Source organism: Scyliorhinus canicula, chromosome 27, assembly GCF_902713615.1.
Source record: "Scyliorhinus canicula chromosome 27, sScyCan1.1, whole genome shotgun sequence".
Classification (NCBI taxonomy): Eukaryota; Metazoa; Chordata; class Chondrichthyes; order Carcharhiniformes; family Scyliorhinidae; genus Scyliorhinus; species Scyliorhinus canicula.
The window spans coordinates 11,093,120-11,116,705 of record NC_052172.1 but is presented as its reverse complement, the minus strand read 5'-3'; the positions used below and the strand labels follow the sequence as shown (position 1 = coordinate 11,116,705).

General features: G+C 51.9%; 1 protein-coding gene across 2 annotated transcripts in view; it reads left to right on the top strand.

Annotated features, from left to right (window-relative positions):
* LOC119957804 (sodium/calcium exchanger 3-like) overlaps positions 1-23,586 on the top strand; it is a 323,961-nt gene that overhangs the window by 19,094 nt on the left and 281,281 nt on the right. For both annotated transcript variants that reach the window (XM_038785917.1, XM_038785916.1), the window contains exon 2: positions 5,293-7,126. In XM_038785917.1, coding sequence (XP_038641845.1) covers positions 5,352-7,126 — 1,775 coding nt within the window. In that variant the 5' untranslated portion in view covers positions 5,293-5,351. The remainder of the gene's footprint in view (positions 1-5,292; positions 7,127-23,586) is intronic.

Below are 23,586 nucleotides of genomic sequence, written 5' to 3'. Positions count from 1 at the left end.
GAGAGTTGTTGCCGCTGGAGGAGGTTACAGAGATAGGGAGGGAGAGTTGTTGCCGCTGGAGGAGGTTACAGAGATAGGGAGAGTTGGTGCCGCTGGAGGAGGTTACAGAGATAGGGAGAGTTGTTGCCGCTGGAGGAGGTTACAGAGATAGGGAGAGTTGTTGCCGCTGGAGGTGGTTACAGAGATAGGGAGAGTTGTTGCCGCTGGAGGAGGTTACAAAGATAGGGCGGTGATTGGAGAGATAGGGAAAGTTGTGTGGGCAGGAGGAAATTACAGAGATAGGGAGGGATGCAGGGGTTGGTGGAGGTTACAGAGATGGGGAAGGGTGTAGGAGTTGGATGGAGTTAGGGAGGGGTGTCGGGGTTGGAGGAAGGTACAGAGATAGGGAGGGTTGTGGGAAGCTGCATGAGGCTATAGAGAAAGGGAGGGGTGTAGGGTTGGAGGAGTGAACAGAGACAGGGAGGGTTGGAGGAGGTTACAGAGATAGGGAGGGGTGTAGGGGCTGGAGGAGGTTATGGAGATAGTGAGGGATATCGGGGTTGGAGGAGGGTACAGAGACAGAGAGGGGCATAGGGGCTGGAGGAGGTTATGGAGATAGTGAGGGGCATGGGGTTGGAGGAGGTTATGGACATAGTGAGGGGTATAGGGGTTGGAGGAGGGTACAGAGACAGAGAGGGGTATAGGGGCTGGAGGAGGTTATGGAGATAGTGAGGGGTATAGGGGCTGGTGGAGGGTACAGAGTCAGAGAGGGGTATAGGGGCTGGAGGAGGTTATGGAGATAGTGAGGGGTATAGGGGCTGGAGGAGGGTACAGAGACAGAGAGGGGTATAGGGTTGGAGGAGGTTATGGAGATAGTGAGGGTTATAGGGGCTGGAGGAGGTTATGGAGATAGTGAGGGGTATAGGGGTTGGAGGAGGGTACAGAGACAGAGAGGGGTATAGGGGTTGGAGGAGGTAATGGAGATAGTGAGGGGTATAGGGGCTGGAGGAGGGTACAGAGACAGAGGGGTATAGGGGCTGGAGGAGGGTACAGAGACAGAGAGGGGTATAGGGGCTGGAGGAGGGTACAGAGACAGAGAGGGGTATAGGGGCTGGAGGAGGGTACAGAGACAGAGAGGGGTATAGGGGCTGGGGGAGGGTACAGAGACAGAGAGGGGTATAGGGGCTGGAGGAGGTTATGGAGATAGTGAGGGGTATAGGGGCTGGGGGAGGGTACAGAGACAGAGAGGGGTATAGGGGCTGGAGGAGGTTATGGAGGTAGTGAGGGGTATAGGGGCTGGAGGAGGTTATGGAGATAGTGATGGGTATAGGGGTTGGAGGAGGGTACAGAGACAGAGAGGGGTATAGGGGCTGGAGGAGGGTACAGAGACAGAGAGGGGTATAGGGGCTGGAGGAGGTTATGGAGGTAGTGAGGGGTATAGGGGCTGGAGGAGGTTATGGAGATAGTGAGGGGTATAGGGGCTGGATGAGGTTATGGAGATAGTGAGGGGTGTAGGGGCTGGAGGAGTTTATGGAGGTAGTGAGGGGTATAGGGGTTGGAGGAGGTTTATGGAGGTAGTGAGGGGTATAGGGGCTGGAGGAGGGTACAGAGACAGAGAGGGGCATAGGGGCTGGAGGAGGTTATGGAGATAGTGAGGGGTATAGGGGCTGGAGGAGGTTATGGAGATAGTGAGGGGTATAGGGGCTGGAGGAGGGTACAGAGACAGAGAGGGGTATAGGGGCTGGATGCGGTTATGGAGATAGTGAGGGGTATAGGGGCTGGAGGAGGTTATGGAGATAGTGAGGGGTATAGGGGCTGGATGAGGTTATGGAGATAGTGAGGGGTATAGGGGCTGGAGGAGGTTATGGAGGTAGTGAGGGGTATGGGGCTGGAGGAGGTTATGGAGATAATGAGGGGTGTAGGGGTTGCAGGAGGGTACAGAGAGGGGTATAGGGGCTGGAGGAGGTTATGGAGATAGTGAGGGGTGTAGGGGTTGGAGGAGGGTACAGAGAGGGGTATAGGGGCTGGAGGAGGTTATGGAGATAGTGAGGGGTATAGGGGCTGGAGGAGGGTACAGAGACAGAGAGGGTATAGGGGCTGGAGGAGGTTATGGAGATAGTGAGGGGTGTAGGGTCTGGATGAGGTTATGGAGATAGTGAGGGGTGTAGGGACTGGAGGAGGTTATGGAGGTAGTGAGGGGTATAGGGGCTGGAGGAGGTTATGGAGATAGTGAGGGGTATAGGGGCTGCAGGAGGTTATGGAGATAGTGAGGGGTATAGGGTCTGGATGAGGTTATGGAGATAGTGAGGGGTGTAGGGGCTGGAGGAGGGTACAGAGACAGAGAGGGTATAGGGGCTGGAGGAGGTTATGGAGATAGTGAGGGGTATAGGGTCTGGATGAGGTTATGGAGATAGTGAGGGGTGTAGGGGCTGGAGGAGGTTATGGAGGTAGTGAGGGGTATGGGGCTGGAGGAGGTTATGGGGATAGTGAGGGGTATAGAGGCTGGAGGAGGGTACAGAGAGGGGTATAGAGGCTGGAGGAGGGTACTAATCTAGGGTGGGATATGGAGGTAAAAGAACAGGACCTGGCCAGGATGGGCATTTCGACCCTTCTGGACACCCTGTCCAGACCACTGAAGTTGCTTTTGTGGGAGTTTTGCCTGAATGCTCGTGGAGCTGGCTTCAAGGAGCATGGTGGCGTTTGTTGGGCTATTCTGCCATTGAATCCGGACGATGCGCTGGAGAAATTGCTGGTGACATTTCTTTGGTACTGTTACATGTGGCTAATACAGTCCATCTCTCTGTGAAGCACAGGAGTGCGGCGATGACAACTGCTCTCAACAAAAGGTCTTTTATTGATTTGCAGAATGACAGAATTGCTTTGCTGCTGAAGGAGGCAGTTCAGCCCATCGTCTCTGCGCTACCCCTCCGAATGAGCAACTCACCGAGTGTCACCCCCCCCCCCCCCACCCCGTCTTATCCCCGTAACCCTACACATTCTTCCTCGATAGTTAACAGTCCAATTCCCTTTCGAAAGCCTCGTCCGAACCTGCCTCCATCACGGTGTCCGGCAGAACATTCCAGAACTAACCACTCGCGGTGTGAAAAAGTTTCTACTTTTGCCAGTCACTTTAAAATCCGTGCCCCTCTCGATCCCGAACGATTTCTCCCCGACTGTTCTCCTCGCTCCTCATGATTTTGAACATCTCTGTCACAGCCCCTCTCCTGCTCCTCTTCTGCAAGTCGAACGGCCCCAACTTCCCCAGTCTGCCTTTGGAACTGAAGTTCCTTGGGCGGGATATTCTCCGACACCCCCCCCCCCCCCCCCCCCGGGTCGGAGAATCGCCGGGGTGGCGGCGTGGATCCCGCCCTCGCCGGGTGCCGAATTCTCCGGTGCCAGGGATTTGGCAGGGGGCGGGAACCGCGCCGTGCCAGTCGGAGGCCGCTGGCAGCGGACCCCCTGGCGACTCTCCGGCCTGTGATAGGCCCAGCGGCCGCCCGTTTTTTTGCCAGCCTCGTTGGCGTAAATTGGGGAAGGTCCTTACCGGCTGGACCTGGTGGTGCGGGGGGCCTCTGGGGTTCTTTGGGGGGGGGGGATCTGGCTCCGGGAGGTGCCTCAGTGGCCTGGCCCGCGAACGGGGGCCCACCGATTCACGGGTGGGCCTGTGCCGTGGGGACACTCTATTCCTCCGCATCGGCCACTGCGGCCTTCCGCCATAGCTGATGGGGAGACGGACCCTCCCACGCATGTGCTGGGATGACGCCAGCTCACACTGGCGCTCCCGCGCATGCGGCAACTTGCGCCGGCTGGCGTGGCACCAAGCCCCTTCCCCGCCGGCCTGCGCCGCGCAAACCACCCCAGGGTCGGCCAAGCCCCTGAAGGTGCGGATTCCGCACCTTTGGGGCAGCCCGACGCCGGAGTGGTTCACGCCACTCCTTCCCGCCGGAGTTGCCCGCCCCGCCGATTACGGCAGAATCCCGCCCGAAGATGCCTGGAACCATTCTCCTGAATTTTTTTCTGCCCCCTTTCCAATGCCTCAACGTCCTTCCCAACGTGGAGCGTCCAGAGCTGGATGCAGTACTCCAGGCGAGGTGGAACCATCTACCTACCGGGGAAGTAGGTGATTTTAAGTGAATGTGTGTCCCCTGCTATGGGCAAGAGGGAAATAACTCTACAGTTTCTGCAGCGTGATTTCTCTCCCTGCTTCAAGATCATTATAATCGTCGCATTCCTGAAGTCAGGGGAGGGTGGAACGGGGATGTGGAATCGGGGAGGGGGGGCTATTTGTCTTCCCAAGTGCGTGGGATGAGTGCGTGGCATCCCAACGCGAGCAAATGTCTGTCAGCTCTGAAGACATCAGCTGGAATACCATCACGGCCGGAGGGTTTCCCGTTGTCGTTCTCTTTCATAGAATCATAGAATCCCGACAGTGCTGAAGGAGGCCATTCGGCCCACTGATTCTGCACCGACCCTCTGAGAGAGCGCCCTACCTCGCTCCACTTCCCCGCCCTATCTCCGTAACCCCATAACCCCACTTAACCTGCACACCTTTAGACCCTCGGGGACAATTTAGCACGGCCGATCCACCCAACCTGCACATCTTTGGGCTGGGAGGAAACCGGAGCACCCGGAGGAAACCCACGCACACACGGGGAGAACGTGCAGACGGAACACAGACAGTCACTCGAGCCTGGAATTGAACCCGGGTCAAATGAAGGGAGTCGAAGGTTACCCAGGGTGGGCAGGAATGGGAGGTTGAGGCCCCAATCAGATCATCCATTGTATTGAACAACAGAGCCGGATCGAGGGGCCGAATGGCCTCCCCTTGCACCTAATTCATACGCTCCTGGCTCCCACTGCTGCTTCTAGTGTGTAACAGTGACAAGTCCATTCCTGAATTGGTCTCACTGTTACAACACAAAACTGTACAGTCTCCTTTACATATCCAGGATTTAAGCGGCTTTATCTTATTAGAGCTGATGTCTCCAAGCTGGTAATCAAGTGCGTGAATATGTAGCATTGTCAATTCTGGAATAAAGATTTGGAATTTCTCTTTGAAACTGTTCAAACAGATTAATATTGCATGAACCCTGTTACCGGACCTTGGATTGACATCAATGAATTCCCGTGTTTAAAGATGGGAATTAATGTCTTGCAAGAGACTTCATTGCGAAATGACAGATCCTTCAAAATAATTTCTCTGCTGATTACAGTGGAGCCAAATATTTGTCGGACTTAATTGAATAACGTGTTCACATCCCAGCTGCCACAGCTTGAAGTGTAATCATTTCCTTTTATCTTTTTTATTCGCAGGCGCCTGAAGGTTGGGGGATCCTGCAATCAAGGTTATTCTCTGTGGGAGAACCACATCAATGGCCAAGTTACCGTGGAAAACCTTCCTGTCCCCACTCCTGGGGACGGGGTATATGGCCACCATTTTCATGGTGACCATTTGGGAGGCAGGAGGGACTGAGACGGAAGAGCCCATTGACCTGCCTAATTCCTCATGTTACGGGTCCTTCCAGTGCAACCTTGGGATCATACTCCCGATATGGTACCCCCAGAACCCGTCCTTGGGAGACAAGGTTGCCAGGGCCATCGTCTATTTTGTTGCGATGCTGTACATGTTCCTCGGCGTCTCCATCATCGCCGATCGCTTCATGTCGTCGATCGAAGTCATCACTTCGCAGGAGAAAGAGATTACGATCACGCTGCCCAACGGCGAGACCAGCGTAGCCACCGTGCGCATCTGGAACGAGACGGTGTCCAACTTGACCCTGATGGCCTTGGGCTCCTCGGCGCCGGAAATTCTCTTGTCGCTCATCGAGGTGTGTGGGCACGGCTTCCGGGCTGGGGATTTGGGTCCTGGCACCATTGTGGGCAGCGCAGCCTTCAACATGTTTGTCATCATCGCAGTATGCGTCTACTGCATCCCTGAGGGGGAGGTTCGGCGAGTGAAGCATTTGCGTGTGTTCTTTGTCACTGCCTCGTGGAGCATCTTTGCCTACATCTGGATGTACCTGATCCTAGCAGTCTTCTCCCCCGGCGTTGTCCAGGTTTGGGAGGGCTTGTTGACCCTCATGTTCTTCCCAGTTTGCGTAGTCTTTGCCTGGATTGCCGATAAGAGGTTACTCTTCTACAAATATGTCTACAAGAGATATCGAGCGGACAAACGCAGGGGCATCATTATTGAGACGGAGGGAGAGCTTCCCAAGGGGATCGAGATGGATGGGAAAATGACCCTGGAGCATGGAGATAGCATTCTCCCCGACGGAACCGTGATCTCCCTGGAAGCCAAAGACTTGGACGAGAGTCGCAAAGAGGCCATCCGAATTCTCAAGGACCTCAAGCAAAAGTATCCCGATCGAGAGCTGGAGCAGTTGGTGGAGTTGGCCAACTACTACGCCCTGCTCCATCAGCAAAAGAGCCGGGCCTTCTATCGCATTCAGGCCACCCGAATGATGACGGGAGCGGGGAACATTTTGAAGAAGCACGCTGCCGACCACGCAAAGAGGGCAACCAACCTCCACGAGGTGAGGCCCGATCCAGCCGAGGAGAGGTGCAGCAAACTTTGCTTTGAGCCCGCCAGCTACCAGTGCTTTGAGAACTGTGGCCTGGTCACTCTGACCATCGTGTGCAAAGGTGGAGAGCAGAACAGCACCTTCTACGTCGACTACCGGACAGAGGATGGCTCGGCCAACGCCGGCTCGGACTACGAATACAGCGAAGGCACCTTGATCTTCAAGCCAGGCGAAACCTCAAAGGAAATCACGGTTGGCATCATCGACGATGACATATTTGAGGAAGACGAGCATTTCTTTGTCCGCCTCGGGAACCTGCGGAGTGGAGATGCTGAAGGCATGTTTGACTCTGACCCCGCAGAGTACCCCAAAGGGCGCCTTGTTTCCCCCTTGGTTGCCACAGTGACGATCCTGGACGATGACCACGCCGGCATCTTCACGTTTGAGGACAAAATTTACCATGTCAGCGAGAGCGTCGGTGTCATGGAGCTGAAGGTGCTGAGGACCTCCGGCGCTCGTGGAACTGTTGTCATACCCTACAGGACCGTGGAAGGCACAGCCAGGGGAGGAGGTGTGGACTATGAGGATTCCTGTGGGGAGCTGGAATTCCTGAATGATGAGACTGTGTAAGTACATACCAATAATGGTAACAAAACACAAATAAGTAGGAAGCACAAAGGTTTGAGATGGTTGGGGGGAGAGTGGGGGGTTGTTGGTTGGGGTTGGGGGGGGGGGGAAGTGTTCTCGGGTTGAGGGGCAGGTTCTGTGCCAGGAAGCTTTCTCTCACACTTCCCCCTTCCCGTTAACGTTGTTTCCCAAGGGGCAGGGCAGTATTAACAGTGAAAAGTAAAGTCACCACAGTCCCAGGGGGCAGGAAAAAAATCCCCTGAGGCCCCACTGAGTTATCTCCTCTGATCTGAGGGACCTGTCACCTTCTGCTCCTTTAAAACGATTATTTATTTTTATGCAGCTGAGGGTGGGGCCTGCAGGAGGGTGGGGCCTGCAGGAGGGTGTGGCCTGCAGCTGAGGGTGGGGCCTGCAGGAGAGTGGGGCCTGCAGCTGAGGGTGGGGCCTGCAGGAGGGTGGGGCCTGCAGCTGAGGGTGGGGCCTGCAGGAGGGTGGGGCCTGCAGGAGGGTGGAATCCACCAGCGTTAATTTCCCAGCATGCCTAGTGTCAGCAATTTCCCAGCATGCTTAGTGTTGGTAATGTCTGCTTTATTCTTTTTGGTTGGAAACCAGGAAGAAATGAAGGGTTTTCTGAAACAGTTTGAATTTAACAAAGCAGGTTTATTGCTCAGCAATTGGCGTTGTAGCCGCTCTCAAAATGGTCCCTCATGTCATGGCGTGGGAGATGGGAATCGGCCATTATTTTGTTGTTGGTGGAGACTCAGGATGATGGAAGGTTTTCGGTAAGGGTCCAATACCAAACTATTTTCTGAAACTGCTCTCGAAATGTTTCTGAATTTTGAGGATTGATCACGAATCGAGACTCCAGTCACGATGATGCGAGCTCTTTGCAGGTAACGTGCTCAGTGTTGAAGCTGATGGTTTGGTGCGAGTGTTGTGACTCGACCTTTGTGGTTCATGATGGCGGTGATTGGAAGGGTGGAACGTTCCATCAAAACCCAGCTCTTGCCCTGGCCTGGTTGATCTGGATCTTGTCTTGGAACGCTGGTCTCCCTGGATATGCGAGTGGTGAGTTCTGCAGTTGGCGCTTTTACAGTGAGGTTCTGTTACGACACAGTTGCTTCACGTTCCAAGGTGGGAATTTCCTGCCCTGTACGATTAAACCACACAGAACACTGCAAAGAACATTAAAGCAGAACAAACAAAGCCTTCTGCCAGTAAAGTCGGCCCTTTGTGGTCATCTGTACCTAATGAAAGGACCCTTCTTACAGTGCTAATACCTCAGACAACACCCATTGCATTTATATAATGCCCATCAGAAAGCAAGTGGTTCTGGTAAAAACCCCAGGGCAGGAATTTCCGTCGGCCGAGGCCGGAATCGCGAAAGGCGATTGGGCGGAGAATCGGTTTTGTACCCCACAATCGGGGCTGCCGCCGGATTCACGCCAAATCGCAATTCCCTGGCACCTCAACAGCGCCGTCAGTGCGTTCCACTCCGCAAGCACGGTAAACGGCGTTGGCACCTCCAGTCCCTCCTCGCTTCAGTCTACAATTTGCATGTGGGGGGGAAAGAGATGTTGAAGCTTTTAGTGCTGCACTCATCGGGACAAACACAAGAATGCCAAATTTCAAACAGTTTATACCACAGGAGGAAAGGGTGCTGATCAGTTGGCTCTTCACTGATAATCGAGATTAGACTGATGGAGGGGTAATATTGTTGGATTTATCCTGCTTTTTGCCAACAAGACGTACCTGGGCAACTTTCCACGCTGCCGAGTAGATGCCAGCGTTGTAGCTGTACTGGAATAGCTTGGCCAGGGTTGCGGCAAGTTCTGGAGCACAAGTGTTCAGTACTGGTGCCGGGATGTTGTCAGGGCCCGTGGCCTTTGCAGTATCCAGTGCCTTCAGCCGTTTCTTGATATCCCTGTGGAATGAATCGGATTGGCTGATGACTGGCACCTGTGATGCTGGGGGCCTCCGGAGCAGACCGAGGTGGATCATCCACTCGGCACTGCTGGCTGAAGATTGTTGCGAATGCCTCAGCCGTGTCATTTTGCACTGATGCGCTGGGCTCCTCCATCATTGGGGATGAAGGTATTTGCGGAGCCTGCTCCTCCTCCTCCAGTGAGTTGTTTAATTGTCCACCACCATCTATGACTGATGGGCAGGACAGCAGAGCCGGGACCTGATCCGTTGGTTGTGAGATCGCTTAGCTCTGTCTGCCACTTGCTGCCTCTGTTGTTTCGAATGCAAATAGTCCTGTAGCTTCATCAGATTGACACCTCCTTTTTCGGTATGCCTGGCGTTGTTCCTGGCATGCTCTCCTGCACTCTTCATTTGAACCAGGGTAGATTCTCTGCACCGTTTTTGCTGTAAAACTCTATGACCCTGCGAGAGGTCAGTTACCGGGGGGGGGGGGGGGGGGGGGGGGGGATAGATTTAAGGTGATTGGTAGAAGGATTAGAGGGGCGTGAGGAAATACCTGGTCACCCAGAGGGGTGGTGGGCGTTTGGAATTCCCGGCCCGGATTGGTGGTTGATGCAGAAACCCTCAACGTGTTTGAAAGGTACCTGGATCTGTACCTGAAGTGCTGGAACCTGCAAGGGTCTGGACCAGATGCTGGAAAGAGGGCGGCCATTTTTTTTTCAGATCGATGGGCTGAATGGCCGCTTTCTGCGCCGTAACAATCCTGTGGTACTGAGGCTAACGAGAGTGGAAAATAAAATGGAATTTCTGCCCAAACCTATTTAACTGCGGTTACAATTGCGCATTGGGGCAGCTGCAGGATTCAAGGATCCTGTAATATTCAAGTGGATTGAGTCACACCTCCATCTATTTGAGCTATTTTAATCATTCTCTGCAACCTGTTTCCGGCATCCTGAATCGGAGAAGTTGGAATTCTACTGGCAGACCACAGTGCTCACTGCTGAACAGCTGCAGAGAGCAGAGTCCCACATCGGTAAAATGTCCGCCATCTCTCGCTCCTCCCTCCATCAGGACTTTCCTCTCACAACTGTGACTCTTGTTTAATTGGCGTTTGGTGAAATTTTTTCTGGCCAGACCCGTGAATCATTATGCAGAAGGAGATCATTCGGCCCATCGAGTCTGCAATGTGGTGAATGTAACAGGGGAATTCACACTATATCTTTGTACGTGCAGTAGCGTTATCCGACCACCAGGGGGAGTAGCTCTGGGAATGCTCGGGAGCTTGTACAGGGCTCCACCCTTGGCTCCGCCCACGACTCCTCCCCCTAGTGCTGCTGTATAAATACCCTTGTCCAGAGTCAGCCTGCAGTTCACCGAGAGTTCATCAACGGGTAACAGGCTGGCTCTGTAGTAAGTAGATTAAAGCCTATACTCATATCGGAAACACGTATCTGGTGAATTGATGGTTCCATCACTGCACCAACCCTCCGAAAGAGCATCTTACCTCGGCCCACAACTCTAAATCAATCCCCCGTAACCCCACCTAACCGTTGGGCACTCGGGGACAATTTTAGCATGGCCGATCCACCTAATCTGCACAACTTTGGACTGTGGGAGGAAATCCGGGCAGACACGGGGAGAACGTGCAACTCCACACAGTCACCTGAGGTCGGAATCGATTCTGGGTCCCCAGGGCGGTGAGGCAGCGGTGCTAACCACTGTGCCACCGTGCCGCTGGGAAAGGGAAGGTGGTGGTATAATGGTGTTGGCACTGGACTAGTAATCCGAAGAGGCAGGATAATGCTCTGGGTTCCAATCCCACCTCGGTATTTGAATTCAACAAAAAAAAAAATCTGGGAATAAAAAATGTCTAATGATGACCGTGAAACCATTGTCGATTAACGTAAAAACCCATCTGGTTCACTAATGTCCTTTCGGGAAGGAAATCTGCCGTCCTTACCCGGTCTGGCCTACATGTGACTCCAGACCCGCAGCAATGTGGTTGACACTTACTGCCCTCCGAACAAGGTAATAAATGCTGGCCTACCCAGCAAACACCCATGGGCCGTGAATTAATTTTTAAAAAAACACGGAGCACCGGAAAGTCAGGAATTCCTGACAAAGTTTAAACCTGACCCTCCAAGGTCGTCCGCAACTCTTGGCATCAAAGCACCGTGACTCTGCCAAACCTCCTGGTGCCAGAATGTTTACACCCACCTCGCTCCAGCGGCTGTTTTGGACGTGGAAGCACTGATTGATGAGCACAGCAAACACAGCTTCTTTCGGTTATACTGGGTGTCTTCCCAGAAACCTCTTTAGAAACCTCTTTGAGCCTCTCCACCAATCGACTTTTTGGTCACTCTCCAAATTCCCCCCCTGCCCTGACCGCAGCGGTGCCCACGACTGGCGGGACCAGATGTTTCTGGGGAGAGTGGTGGGGGGGGTGGGGTTTGTTCCATCTCATTGCTAGGTTACAGGAGAGAGGCGTCGCACTGACCTTTGAATGCTGCCCTCCTACCCCACCTCGCCGTCAGCCTGTGGGTCCTGGGAGCCTTGTCGAGCTGAAGTGCTGGCTCCAGATGTTTTTGTTTTACCAGGGGTGGAATTGGGGATCCCGCGGAAGGAGCAAAGTTCAGGGGAAAGTCTCTCTCCAAGCGGGAGGAGGGTGGGGTATTTGCATTGACAGGCACAATGGAGGATGACGGAAGACTTTTAACGAGTAAGGGAATCGAGTCTGCTAGTGGCCATTTTCGGGAGTTGCGGACTCGCCGGTGCTGCGGGCAGGGGTGAAGACGGGAGTCCTCGCCTTTGCCTCGGTAGCCCGGAGCTGGGGTCTGCTTGGTGGAGGTCCCTGTGTTGTTCACTGCTTTGCTTTACCTGGATGGCTCCGATGCCTGAACAAAGAACAACAAGCTTTGTTCGCGAACAAAACTAATTTATTATCATTAAATAAGATTCGTAAGCATTCCTAAAGTACAAGGTTACTATATTAAACAATGCTGTCTCTTACTACAGAACTTTCAAATACACAACTGCTCCAGTGCCTCACCATCTTCTACTACCTTTTAACTTCCTCAAGGCTTAGCATCAACGTCTTATATACTTGTAATTCTAGCTCCATCTAGTGGCTGATCTTGACATTTCATTAACCCTTGCAGTTCTTACATTTATTTTAATTTTTTTTAAATTTAGAATACCCAATTCATTTTTCCAGTTAAGGGGCAATTTAGCGTGGCCAATCCACCTACTCTGCATATCTTTGGGTTGTGGGGGCGAAACCCACGCAAACACGGGGAGAATGTGCAAACTCCACACAGACAGTGACCCAGAGCCGGGATTCGAACCTGGGACCTCGGCGCCGTGAGGCAACAGGGCTAACCCACTGCGCCACTGTGCTGTCCCAGTTCTTACATTTATGATAATTCCACTGTCCCTTACTCCGCCCAGTGCAATGGCCTGGTTGTGTGACCTCACGGAGTTCCGATATCTGGAGAAGGTCAAGTACATTATTCGGGGGTCAATAGAAGGTTCTACTCGAGATGGCAGCCATTTATTTTCTTTTTCCAAGAGTTAATCACCGTCAATTGATTGGGGCAGGTTTTTAGTTATATGTTTGAAGAATTGGGTTCAGTGGGGTTGTTGAGTTATTGATTGTGTTATTTTTGTGTTGTATATTTATGTATTGGTGGTATAGTCTGGCACTGTTTGCTATCATGAAAAATTTCTTCAATAAAAATATTTTTTTAAATTAAAAATGTATACGGATGTGTACGGTATTCGGGGTTTTGAGGATCAGGCGGGAAAATGGAGTTGAGGGTTATCATATCAGATCAGTCATGATCTCATTGAATGGGGCCGTGGATTCCATGGACGAAATGGCCTATTTCTGCTCCTATGTCTTATGGTCTAATGTTGCAGAACATCTCACAGGAGATGTGGGGCGGCATGGTGGCACAGTGGTTAGCACTGCTTCCTCACAGCGTCAGGGACTCGGGTTGCATTGGGTGACTCTGTGTGGAGTTTGCACGTTCTCCCCGTGTCTGCGTGGGTTTCCTCCGGGTGCTCCGGTTTCCTCCCACAATCCAAAGATGTGCGGGTTAGGTGGATTGGCCATGCTAAAATTGCCCCTTAGTGTTCAAAGATGTGCAGGTTAGATGAGGTTATGGGGGACTGCGCCTTCGTGGGGTGCTCTTTAATAATAATAATCTTTATTGTCACAAGTAGGCTTACATTAACACTGCAATGACGTTACTGCGAAAATCCCCTAGTTGCCACACTCCGGCGCCTGTTCGGGTACACGGAGGGAGAATTCAGAATGTCCAATTCACCTAACAAGCACGTCTTTCGGGACTTGTGGGAGGAAACCGGAGCGCCCGGAGGAAACACACGCAGACACGGGGAGAACGTGCAGACTCCGCACGGACAGTGACCCAAGCATGAATTGAACCCGGGGTTGGTGCTGACTCGATGGACCGAATGGCCTCCTTCTGCCCTGGAGAAATTCTGTGCTGCTAACATTTGACGATGAGTCACATTGGCCAAAGATGTACGTTTAGGGGGTTGATTTGGAGGACAGGAGGAGAGAGACGGAGAGGCAGAGAGAGAGGGAGACGGCGGGGCAGAGAGACTCGGATAGAATTCCAGGGCCTTTGAGATCTGGCAGCCGGAAGCACAGCGGAGGCGATGTGCAAGGAGTCAGAACTGGAGGAGCGCGAAGACTTCTCTCTGCATTTGTTTTCTGTAAAGATAGAGGCACCTTCTGTCTCTCCGTTTGACCACCTTCCCCCGCCCCTGCGTGGTCAGAAGCTCCCGCTGTTTGATCTTCCTGTTGAACGCACCAGTGAGTTTTGATGACACGCAAAACAAAGATTTCCCTGCGGCTAAACACAGCCGTTCCATCTGGGGATTAAACCTTCCTGTGTCATTGCAGGATCTGTTCGGCCTTCCCTGTTACCCCCCAGCTTCATGCCAGAAATAGAAAGCAGCGTGGACAGGGTTAGTCATGGTACAGAACGGCACAGCGCTGGCACATTCTGTCAATCGCAGGACAGGTGATGAGTGTGAGCCGCCAATGTGATTTGAAAGGACCTATAATCGTGTTCATAGAAACTTAGAATCTACAGTGCAGAAGGAGGCCGTTCGGCCCATCGAGTCTGCACCGGCCCTTGGAAAGAGCACCCCACTTAAGCCCACCCCTCCCCCCATCCCTGTAACCCAATAACCCCACCTAACCTTTTTTTGGACTCCAAAGGGCAATTTATCCTGGCCAATCCACCTAACCTGCACGTCTTTGGACTGTGGGAGGAAACCGGAGCACCCGGAGGAAACCCACGCACATACAGGGAGGATATGCAGACACCGCACAGACAGTGACTCAAGCTGGGAATCGAACCTGGGACCCAGGAGCTGTGAAGCAACAGTGCTAACCATTGTGCTACTGTGCCGCCCCGTACCGTGGTTGAGTGCAAAACCCTTGCAAAAAAGTGTGTCGCACTGTGGAACCTATTGATATAGTCACGGGTACATCACTCCCCCATTGTGATGAATGTATTGCTACTACAATTCACCACTGTATTGTATTATGTTGATGCCCTTATGGCTCCGCCCCCTCGGGGGTGGTATATAAATCTGCAGCCTGTAGACGACACTCAGTACAGAGCAGTCGCAGGCAGGCACAGACCTAGCTTATTAAAACCAGTGTTCACGTCTACTAGTCGTCTCGTGTGAATTGATGCTCGCATCACCCGTCCAACAGCATCTTTGATTATCTGTGGCTGTGGCTTGCCAACTGTGGGTGAACATAGTCCTGGAGGTTCCATCACATGACTTGCTCCTCATTCTCCAGCCATTAATCGGCCAACACATCCACCCTTGTGGCATACGGCCTTCCTACATCAATCGGGAAGCAAAAAAACGCGTTGCCCAATTGGATGATGTTTGGGTGTCGGCCCCCCCCCCACGCTTCCACTTCAAATATTTTTAGATCTGCTAAAGAGAAATGTTCAACGAAGGTTGGGTCACTGCTCCTGTTTAGACTCGCAGACATGCACAGATAGATACACGCCCACATGCTCCGACACAACCATTTGCATTGACGTAGCGCCTTTAACACAGGCACAGCCCCAAGCTACATCTCGTAAGCGTTTTCAAACCGAATTTGACATTGAGCGATGAAACCCTGGATGGTGCCCCAGGGGGGTATTAGATGTCAATCAAGCTGTCTGGGACTGAAGTTCCTTGTCAATCAGTCTGAGTGGGAATAAAGCATTTGAAATGAAAATGAAAATCGCTTATTGTCACGAGTAGGCTTCAAATGAAGTTACTGTGAAAAGCCCCCTAGTCGTCACATTCCGGCGCCTGTTCGGGGAGGCTGGTACGGGAATCGAACCGTGCTGCTGGCCTGCCTTGGTCTGCTTTAAAAGCCAGCGATTTAGCCCAGTGTGCTAAACCAGCCCCTTCCTCTCCTGGGGAGCATTAATGAACCGGTTGAATTTCTGTATCAATTCAGCAACTCCCCTGCGCATTGCTACCTTGAGATCTGAACTCTCAATCGTGAGGAAGGCGCTCCACGACCGTAACCACGGCACCATTATTTACACGCTTGCTGGCTCACTTTTCGGGACTGAGTTGGCTCAGTGAGATGCATTAACCTGGGTCCGGAAAATTGGACAGGCCATTAACAGCGAACCAGTTTACACCTCGTTGCCACGCTAATAAGAATGGGGGAGTCCAAACTGAGTTAAAGTAAGAACAAACAGTCTATTTACGATCCCCGGTAGAGATGCCTACCGGGTTCTTCTCTCTGGTGTAGCCATCTGGGATGGCCACTTACAAAGCATGGTGGGTAAAATGGACAAAGCGAGATTCAGGCAGGCTCAGAGCCTGAAATGTATATTTGCGAGTGAGGAATCCAGACGGTATCGAAACCCCGACCAATTAGCATTTTGATGGGCCGATTAGCATTTGATGGCCCATCTCCACCAGACAAAGGACTGGTCCTCGGGCGACCGGGACAGTCCCAGACATTTCGGCACCACTCCCTGTACTAGGGAAGCGTAAACAACGGGGTCAGTGACCGCTTGGGACACGTCCAGTCATCCAGGCACCCGCCCATTTATTGGTTAGGAATCGAACATAGTGATCAGGGATCATCCAATTAGTGGGGCCCAAACTGAAGGACCGCCCAAAAGAGCGAAAACCCCCGAGTATAAGAAGAGAGTCCGCCATGTGTTCGTCCTCTCTTGGACCTGGTGCCCCGGCCACGACCATCTCCAATCGCAGCAACACCAGAAGCAAGTCCAAGTTCAAAGCCAGCTACCAGACGGATGAGCCCAGCTGAGCAGCAGTTACTTCTACAGACTCGAGAGATCCAGAATCGAACAGCGGCCACTGTTCCTCCTGTTGTATTTTATATTTTCCCCGCGTCTTGACTGTGATAGAGAAATACAAACATGATTCATTAGGTAAGCAAAACTGAACTTTATTTCCGAATTAGAACTGACTGCTAGCAGTAAATGGCTGAGACTTGAATTCGGAAGGCAGTCAATTACAAACTGCTGAGTCCGTCCCAAGTCTGCGATATTACAGAAGAATAAGGCGATTTTTATACATTATAGGATCAAGATAACATGAATACAACTTGGTCAGGAATTTAATCGAAAGTAAAACATAAGTAATAATCGTTACAATGGCGTCACCTTGCTGACCTTTAGGGGACAGGAGTCTCATATCATTATCTTGTCTTTGTTTTAAGAACTGGACAAACTTGTTTACTTACAGGAAGAGACAGCTTTTCAGCTTGGTATTTATTGAGACTGCTTCTAGGTTCATGACGAACATTTTGTATTTTGTATCTGTGTCTTAGGTTAAATTCAATTGTACCAAGAAGACTTGACTAGTTTTCCCATCATGCCATTATTTGCTTCGCACAATACCACACTCCGACCTAAGCCGGGTGCCTGAAGTTAAGTACAGGTTGTCTTAGTCGATAGGTGTAGTTAGCTAGTCGTGTTTATGTTGCACGGCTAATTGCGTGTAAATAAAGTACCCTTGACCTTGAACTAACTAACTGGTGTTTGGCTCTTTGATCGATAGCCGGTTGAACCTTGTGGTGGTATCATTGATACCTGGTGACTCTGAGCATTAGAATATCGATATCAAAAGGAAGGAGGGCAACCTCACTGATTGCCATAGTTACAGCAGAGCCACAGAAAAGACAACACTGGTCATTGCCTCATTGGCCCACCTTGTGTACACTGGGTAATTGAGATGCCCACCCCTAGTGGGGAAGCTCGTACTCCGCAAGGAGCACAGGGAAGACCAGCATTCCCACCCCGGGATATTACAGCTTTCTAGCGCGTACATCCATCATGTTGGGACCAGTGGGCTTCCCGATGGGAATTCCCACCAAGTCCGAAGGTTTTTTGTGGGAGGCAGTGAATCAAGGCAGCTAGACCGGAATGGTGACACACAATGCAAGCTGGTAGCTCCTGCCCAGGCACAGCACTGTCCGAGCCTCTGAGAGCGGCTTCAACCCTCAACCTCCATGCCAGGCCACCCTAGACACCTGCGGTACAGAGATGTACAAAGATTGGCGCCTTGCTCCTCGACCAGGCACTGCTCCAACCATGTTTTAGAATTACCAGGCTCGCCGGTAGTGCCAGCTGTTTCTCCAGGCTTATTATTAAGAAGTTTGTTCTTGTGATGCGGGCATCACTGGCATGGCCAGTAGTTAGTGCCCAGCTCCAGGTGCCCATGAGGGGGCAGCGGTGAGCCGCCACGTCCATCTGTTGTTGCTTGTGGGGTGAACGCACTTCCATAGCACACTCAGTTGGGGAATTACAGGATCCTGGCTCCGTCATGGTAAAGGGGCATCAGAACATGTTCACACCTGGATGGTGTGTGCCTTGGGATGGAACATAGAACATACAGTGCAGAAGGAGGCCATTTGGCCCATCGAGTCTGCACCGACCCACTTACGCCCTCACTTCCACCCTATCCCCGTAACCCAATAATCCCTCCTAACCTTTTTGGACACTAAGGGTAATTTATCATGGCCAATCCACCTAACCCGCACATCTTTGGACCGTGGGAGGAAACCGGAGCACCCGGAGGAAACCCACGCAGACACGGGGAGAACGTGCAGACTCCGCACAGACAGTGACCCAAGCCGGGAATCGAACCTGGGACCCTGGTGCTGTGAAGCCACAGTGCTATCCGCTTGTGCTGCCCCTGAAGTGCAGCTGTGGTGTTGCCATGCGTCTACCTCCCGTGCCCTCTGCGGTACAGGTTGTGGGTTTTTGGCAGGGCTATGGAAAGAGCTTTTGGCGTGCCCATCCCGTAGTCGGTACGCACAGCTGCTGCCATATGCGGGCAGTGGAGGGCTGTGGACGCTTAAGGTGATGGATTGGCTGCAGATCGAGGCACAAGCGATGGAATCCCTGCCCCAGCCAAGAACTGGTCCAGCTCTCTCTTGAGTAACTCTCACCCACTTCATTATACACTTTGGAAAATGAAGAAATATCCAACATCCATTGAATCCCGACAGTGCAGACGGAGGCCATTCTGCCCATCAAGTCTGCACCGATCCTTCGAAAGACCGTCCCACCGAGGCTCCCTCCCCCCCCCCCTAACCCCACCTAACCTTTGGACACTAACGGGCAATTTAGCATGGCCAATCCATCTAAGCTACATATCTTTGGACTGTGAGAGGAAACCGGAGCACCCGGAGGAAACCCACGCAGACACGAGGAGACCGTGTAGACTCCGCACAGACAGTCGCCCAAGGCCGGAATTGAACCCGGGTCCCTGGCGCTGGTCCCTGGCAGGTTGGTGCTGACTCGATGGGCCGAATGGACTTTCTTCTGCACTGTAGGAACCCTTCGGAATCTATGATACGTTTTGCCACGTTGACAGTGCTTTATAAATGTGGGTACTGTTGCCAAAAATTAGTTACAAACCCTTAATAATTGAAGTCAGTAACACCTCCACATTGTCAGGTACAGATGCAAATTCAGAGAAACGGCTTTTATTTCCTACTGCCTGTGGTAGATTTTTCAGTAGCTAAGGCTTGCTTTTTGAGCTGTAAGCAGGCATTGATAATCAGGAGCCTTTGTGTGGGCGTCCCTGGTTTATCGATCTGTTTTGGTGTTGTTGGTTAAGCACTCACCAATTCATGGATTGCACGTGATAAGGCTTTAATAATATGTCCTGACCTTGGGAAGCGTGAGGTGCAGGTTCAGGAGAATATGATCAGTGTTGGATCATGATGGTAGCACGATAGCATTGTGGATAGCACAATCGCTTCACAGCTCCAGGGTCCCAGGTTTGATTCCGGCTTGGGTCACTGTCTGTGCAGAGTCTGCACATCCTCCCCGTGTCTGCGTGGGTTTCCTCCGGGTGCTCCGGTTTCCTCCCACAGTCCAAAGATGTGCAGGTTAGGTGGATTGGCCGTGATAAATTGCCCTTAGTGTCCAAAATTGCCCCTAGTGTTGGGTGGGGTTCCTGGGTTATGGGGATAGGGTGGAGTTGTTGACCTTGGGTAGGGTGCTCTTTCCAAGAGCCGGTGCAGACTCGATGGACTGAATGGCCTCCTTCTGCACTGTAAATTCTATGATTCTATGATTCTATGAAGAGAGATCATTTAAACTTAGCCTCACACTCTCTGTAAAATGGAAACTTAAGCAATGCTAGAAGGTTGTAGGATTCCTAAAGGCACAGGTAGAATAGGCAGAGGGAAACTATTCCTGCTTAGAAAAGAGGATCTATCCTTAAAAATCAGAGGTGAGAGGTAAGGGGCATTTCTTCATGGAAGGGGCTGGCAGAGGTCTGACACACTAATAGATTCAAAAACAGCTTCTTCCCCGCTGTTACCAGGCTCCTGAACGACCCTCTTATGGACTGAACTGATCTTTCCACACATATTCTCTGCTGAGTAGTACTAAACTCTGTATGCTTCACCTGATGCTTGTGTCTACGTATTTACATTGTGTTCTTGTATGTCCTGTGTTTTTTCATGTATGGGACGATCTGCCTGGACTGTACGCAGAACAATACTTTTATAATAATAATCTTTATTGTCACAAGTAGGCTTACATTAACACAGCAATGAAGTTACTGTGAAAAGCCCCTCGTCGCCACATTCCGGCGCCTGTTCGGGTACACAGAGGGAGAATTCAGAATGTCCAATTCACCCAACAAGCACGTCTTTCGGGACTTGTGGGAGGAAACCGGAGGAAACCCACGCAGACACGGGGAGAACGTGCAGACTCCACACAGACAGTGACCCAAGCCGGGAATCGAACCTGGGACCCTGGCGCTGTGAAGCAACAGTGCTAACCACTGTGTTACCGTGCTGCCCTTTCACCGTACCTCGATACACAGGGCTATAAATCTTTGGGGTTGTGGACGTGAGACCCACGCAGACATGGGGAGAATGTGCAAACTCCACACGGACACCGAACCGTGGCCGGGATCGAACCTGGGTTCTCGGTGCTGTGCGGCAGCAGTTCTAACCACTGCGCGGCCGTGCCGCCCTCTGTTCAAATAATATTTAAATCCCGATTGAACCTGCCCCCACCACACTTCCAGGCCACACATTCCAGACCCCATCCGCTCATTGCGTGAAAACGTTTTTCCTCACACCGCATTTGCTTCTTTTACAAATCACTTTAAATCTGTGCCCCTCTTGTTCTGCATCCTTTTCCGAGCGGGAACAGTTTCTCCCCCGTCTACTCTGTCCAGCCCCCGAATGATTTTGAACATCTCTATCAAATCTCCTCTCGGCCTTCTCTCCAAGGAGAACAGTCCCAACCTCTCCAATCTCTCCTCATCACTGACGTTTCTCATCCCTGGAACCGTTCTTGTAATCAAACGGGAAGTACGCAGGGCCACAGTTTTATACTTTGTGGGCCATCCCTGTCAGGCATTTTCCCAGGGTCAGTGGTGGGTGGTGACCCCGGTGCTCGTGCGAAGTGACATCAGGTTTGCTAGTTTAAAGCCTGCTCATAAAGGTGGAGGTGCTGGTAACTTCACATAAGAACCAGGAGCAGGAGTAGGCCATCTGGCCCCTCGAGCCTGCTCCACCATTCAATGAGATCATGGCCGATCTTTTGTGGACTCAGCTCTACTTTCCGGCTCCTTCGGGAAGAAAAGGGTTTGGGTGTTTTATTATTTTTTAAAAATTGTTTTTCTCTTTTCTTTTCTCTCGTCTTGTGTAATTTAATTTCGATTTATTCTCTGTAACAAAGATGGTTGATTCATGAATGCATAATTTTGATTAAGCTGCTTGAAGCTTCTGTTGTGTTTGATTCTCTTTGAAGGTGATGGGACTGATGAGAATCGGTCAAAGGGGCAGGGATAGAACTTGGCAATCCGGTGTAACGACTTGTAAACTCAAACTCTGGTGGTCTGAGTTTGGGGGAAGGGACAGTCTTGTTTAAAATTTCGGTCTTTTAATTCTGTGAGTTAAGTTGCGATGTTGGGGAAGAAAAGGGTTTTGGTGTTTTAATTTTCTCTTTCTTTCCTCTCTTTTTGTGTAATTTGATTTTGATTTATTGTTTTATGTATTGGATAGAGGGAAGAACTTTTAAGATGCGATGGGGTGTTTTAGTTTCTGTAAGAAGGATGGTTGGCTCTTGTATACATAATTTTGCTTAAGCTGCTTGTAGCTTCTTTTGTGTTGGATTCTGTTTGAAGGTGATAGGACTGATCAGAATTGGTTAAAGGGGGAGGGGTTTACCTCATTGCCTGCACATTGGGGGGAGGGTATGTTTGCTTTTTGGGATTGTTGTTACTGTGTTGAGTGCTTGTGTTATTGCTAGGTGTGAGAGAATCTGGCAGTCGGCAGGCTTTTTGACACCAGAGGGTGGGAGGTGCTGAGCTAGCTGGATAGCTGGTTCACGGGAGCAAAGTGGGGGGAGAGCTGAGGAAAGACGAAGTGGGGGGGGGGCAGGAGGAGGGGTACTGCTGACGGGTACGGGACAGTTAGGAGACTGGAGATGGAGATCAGATGGCGCTCGCCGCCGAGGGGTAGATCAAGTGAGGTGCGGAACACGGGCTAGGAGCTGGCCGAGGAAAGGCCATGGTTGACCGACAGGGGAGGGGGGCAAAAGCCCCCACGACCAGACTGGTTACATGGAATGTACGTGGACTGAACAGGCCGGTTAAGAGAGCTCGTGTGTTCACACACCTGAGACAGAGTTAAAAGTGGACGTGGCTATGTTACAGGAGACTCACTTGAAGCTGGGAGACCAAATTAGATTAAAGAAGGGATGGATCGGGCAAGTGTTTCATTCGGGACTGGACTTTAAAACAAAGGGGGGAGGCTATCCTGATTGATAAAATGGTGACATTCGAGGTGGGGAGGATAGAGGTAGACCCGGGAGGCAGATTTATTATGGTTAGTGGGAAGCTGGAGGGAATAACAGTGGTGGTGGTGAATATATATGCCCCAAACTGGGATGATGTTGTGTTTATCAGGAAGGTGCTGGGGAAGATTCCAGACCTCGACTCGCACCGGCTGATCATGGGGGGGAGACTTTAATACGGCCCTGAACCCGAGGTTAGACCGGTCGAGTGCTAGGTTGGGGAAGCTATCAGCAATGGCAAAGGAACTGGGGGGGGGGGGGGGGGGGTTCATGGAGCGCATGGGCGGGGTGGATCCGTGGAGATTTGAGAGGCCAAGAAACAGGAAATATTCATTCTACTCCCATGTACATAAGGCGTACTCCAGGATAGATTTCTTTGTGCTAGATAAAACACTATTAGCAGGGGTTGAGGACAATGAGTACTCAGCAATTGTGGTCTCAGATCATGCACCCCACTGGATAGACCTACGGGCAGACACGGGAATGTCCCAGCGCCCACAGTGGAGACTAGATACAGGGCTGTTAGCGGATGAGGAGATCTGTGAGCGAGTGAGAGAGGCCTTTCGGGGGTACATAAAGATCAATGGTACGGGAGAGACTGCAGCTGGGGTGGTCTGGGAGGCACTGAAAGCCGTTATTAGAGGGGAATGTATTTCGATTCGAGCCCACAGGGATAAAACTGAGCGGTCGGAGCTGGACAGGTTGGTGGGAGAAATCTTACAGGTGGACAGGAGATGTTCGGAGTCTCCAAATGAGGAGCTCCTGAAGGAGCGTCAGACTTCCAATGGAGTTTGGGCTCCTTTCCACAGGAAAGGCGGAGGGTCAGCTGAGGAGGGTAAAAGGGGCAATATATGAACATGGGGAGAAAGTTGCAGGATGCTGGCACATCAGCTGAGGAAACAGGAGGCAGCGAGAGAAATAGGGAACATAAAGGATTTGAAGGGGAAGACGGTGACGGACCCGGGGGGGGGGGGGGGGGGGGGGGGGGGGGGGGGGGGGGGGGGGGGGGTGGGGGCGGTGAATGAAGTGTTCTGGGAATTTTACAGCCAGCTATATGAGTTGGAACCCCCGGTTGGGGAGGGGGGGGGGGGGGGGGGTAGGGGGGGGGGGGGGGGGGGGGGGGGGGGGGGGGGGGGGGGGGGGGGGGGGGGGTGGGGGGGGGGGGG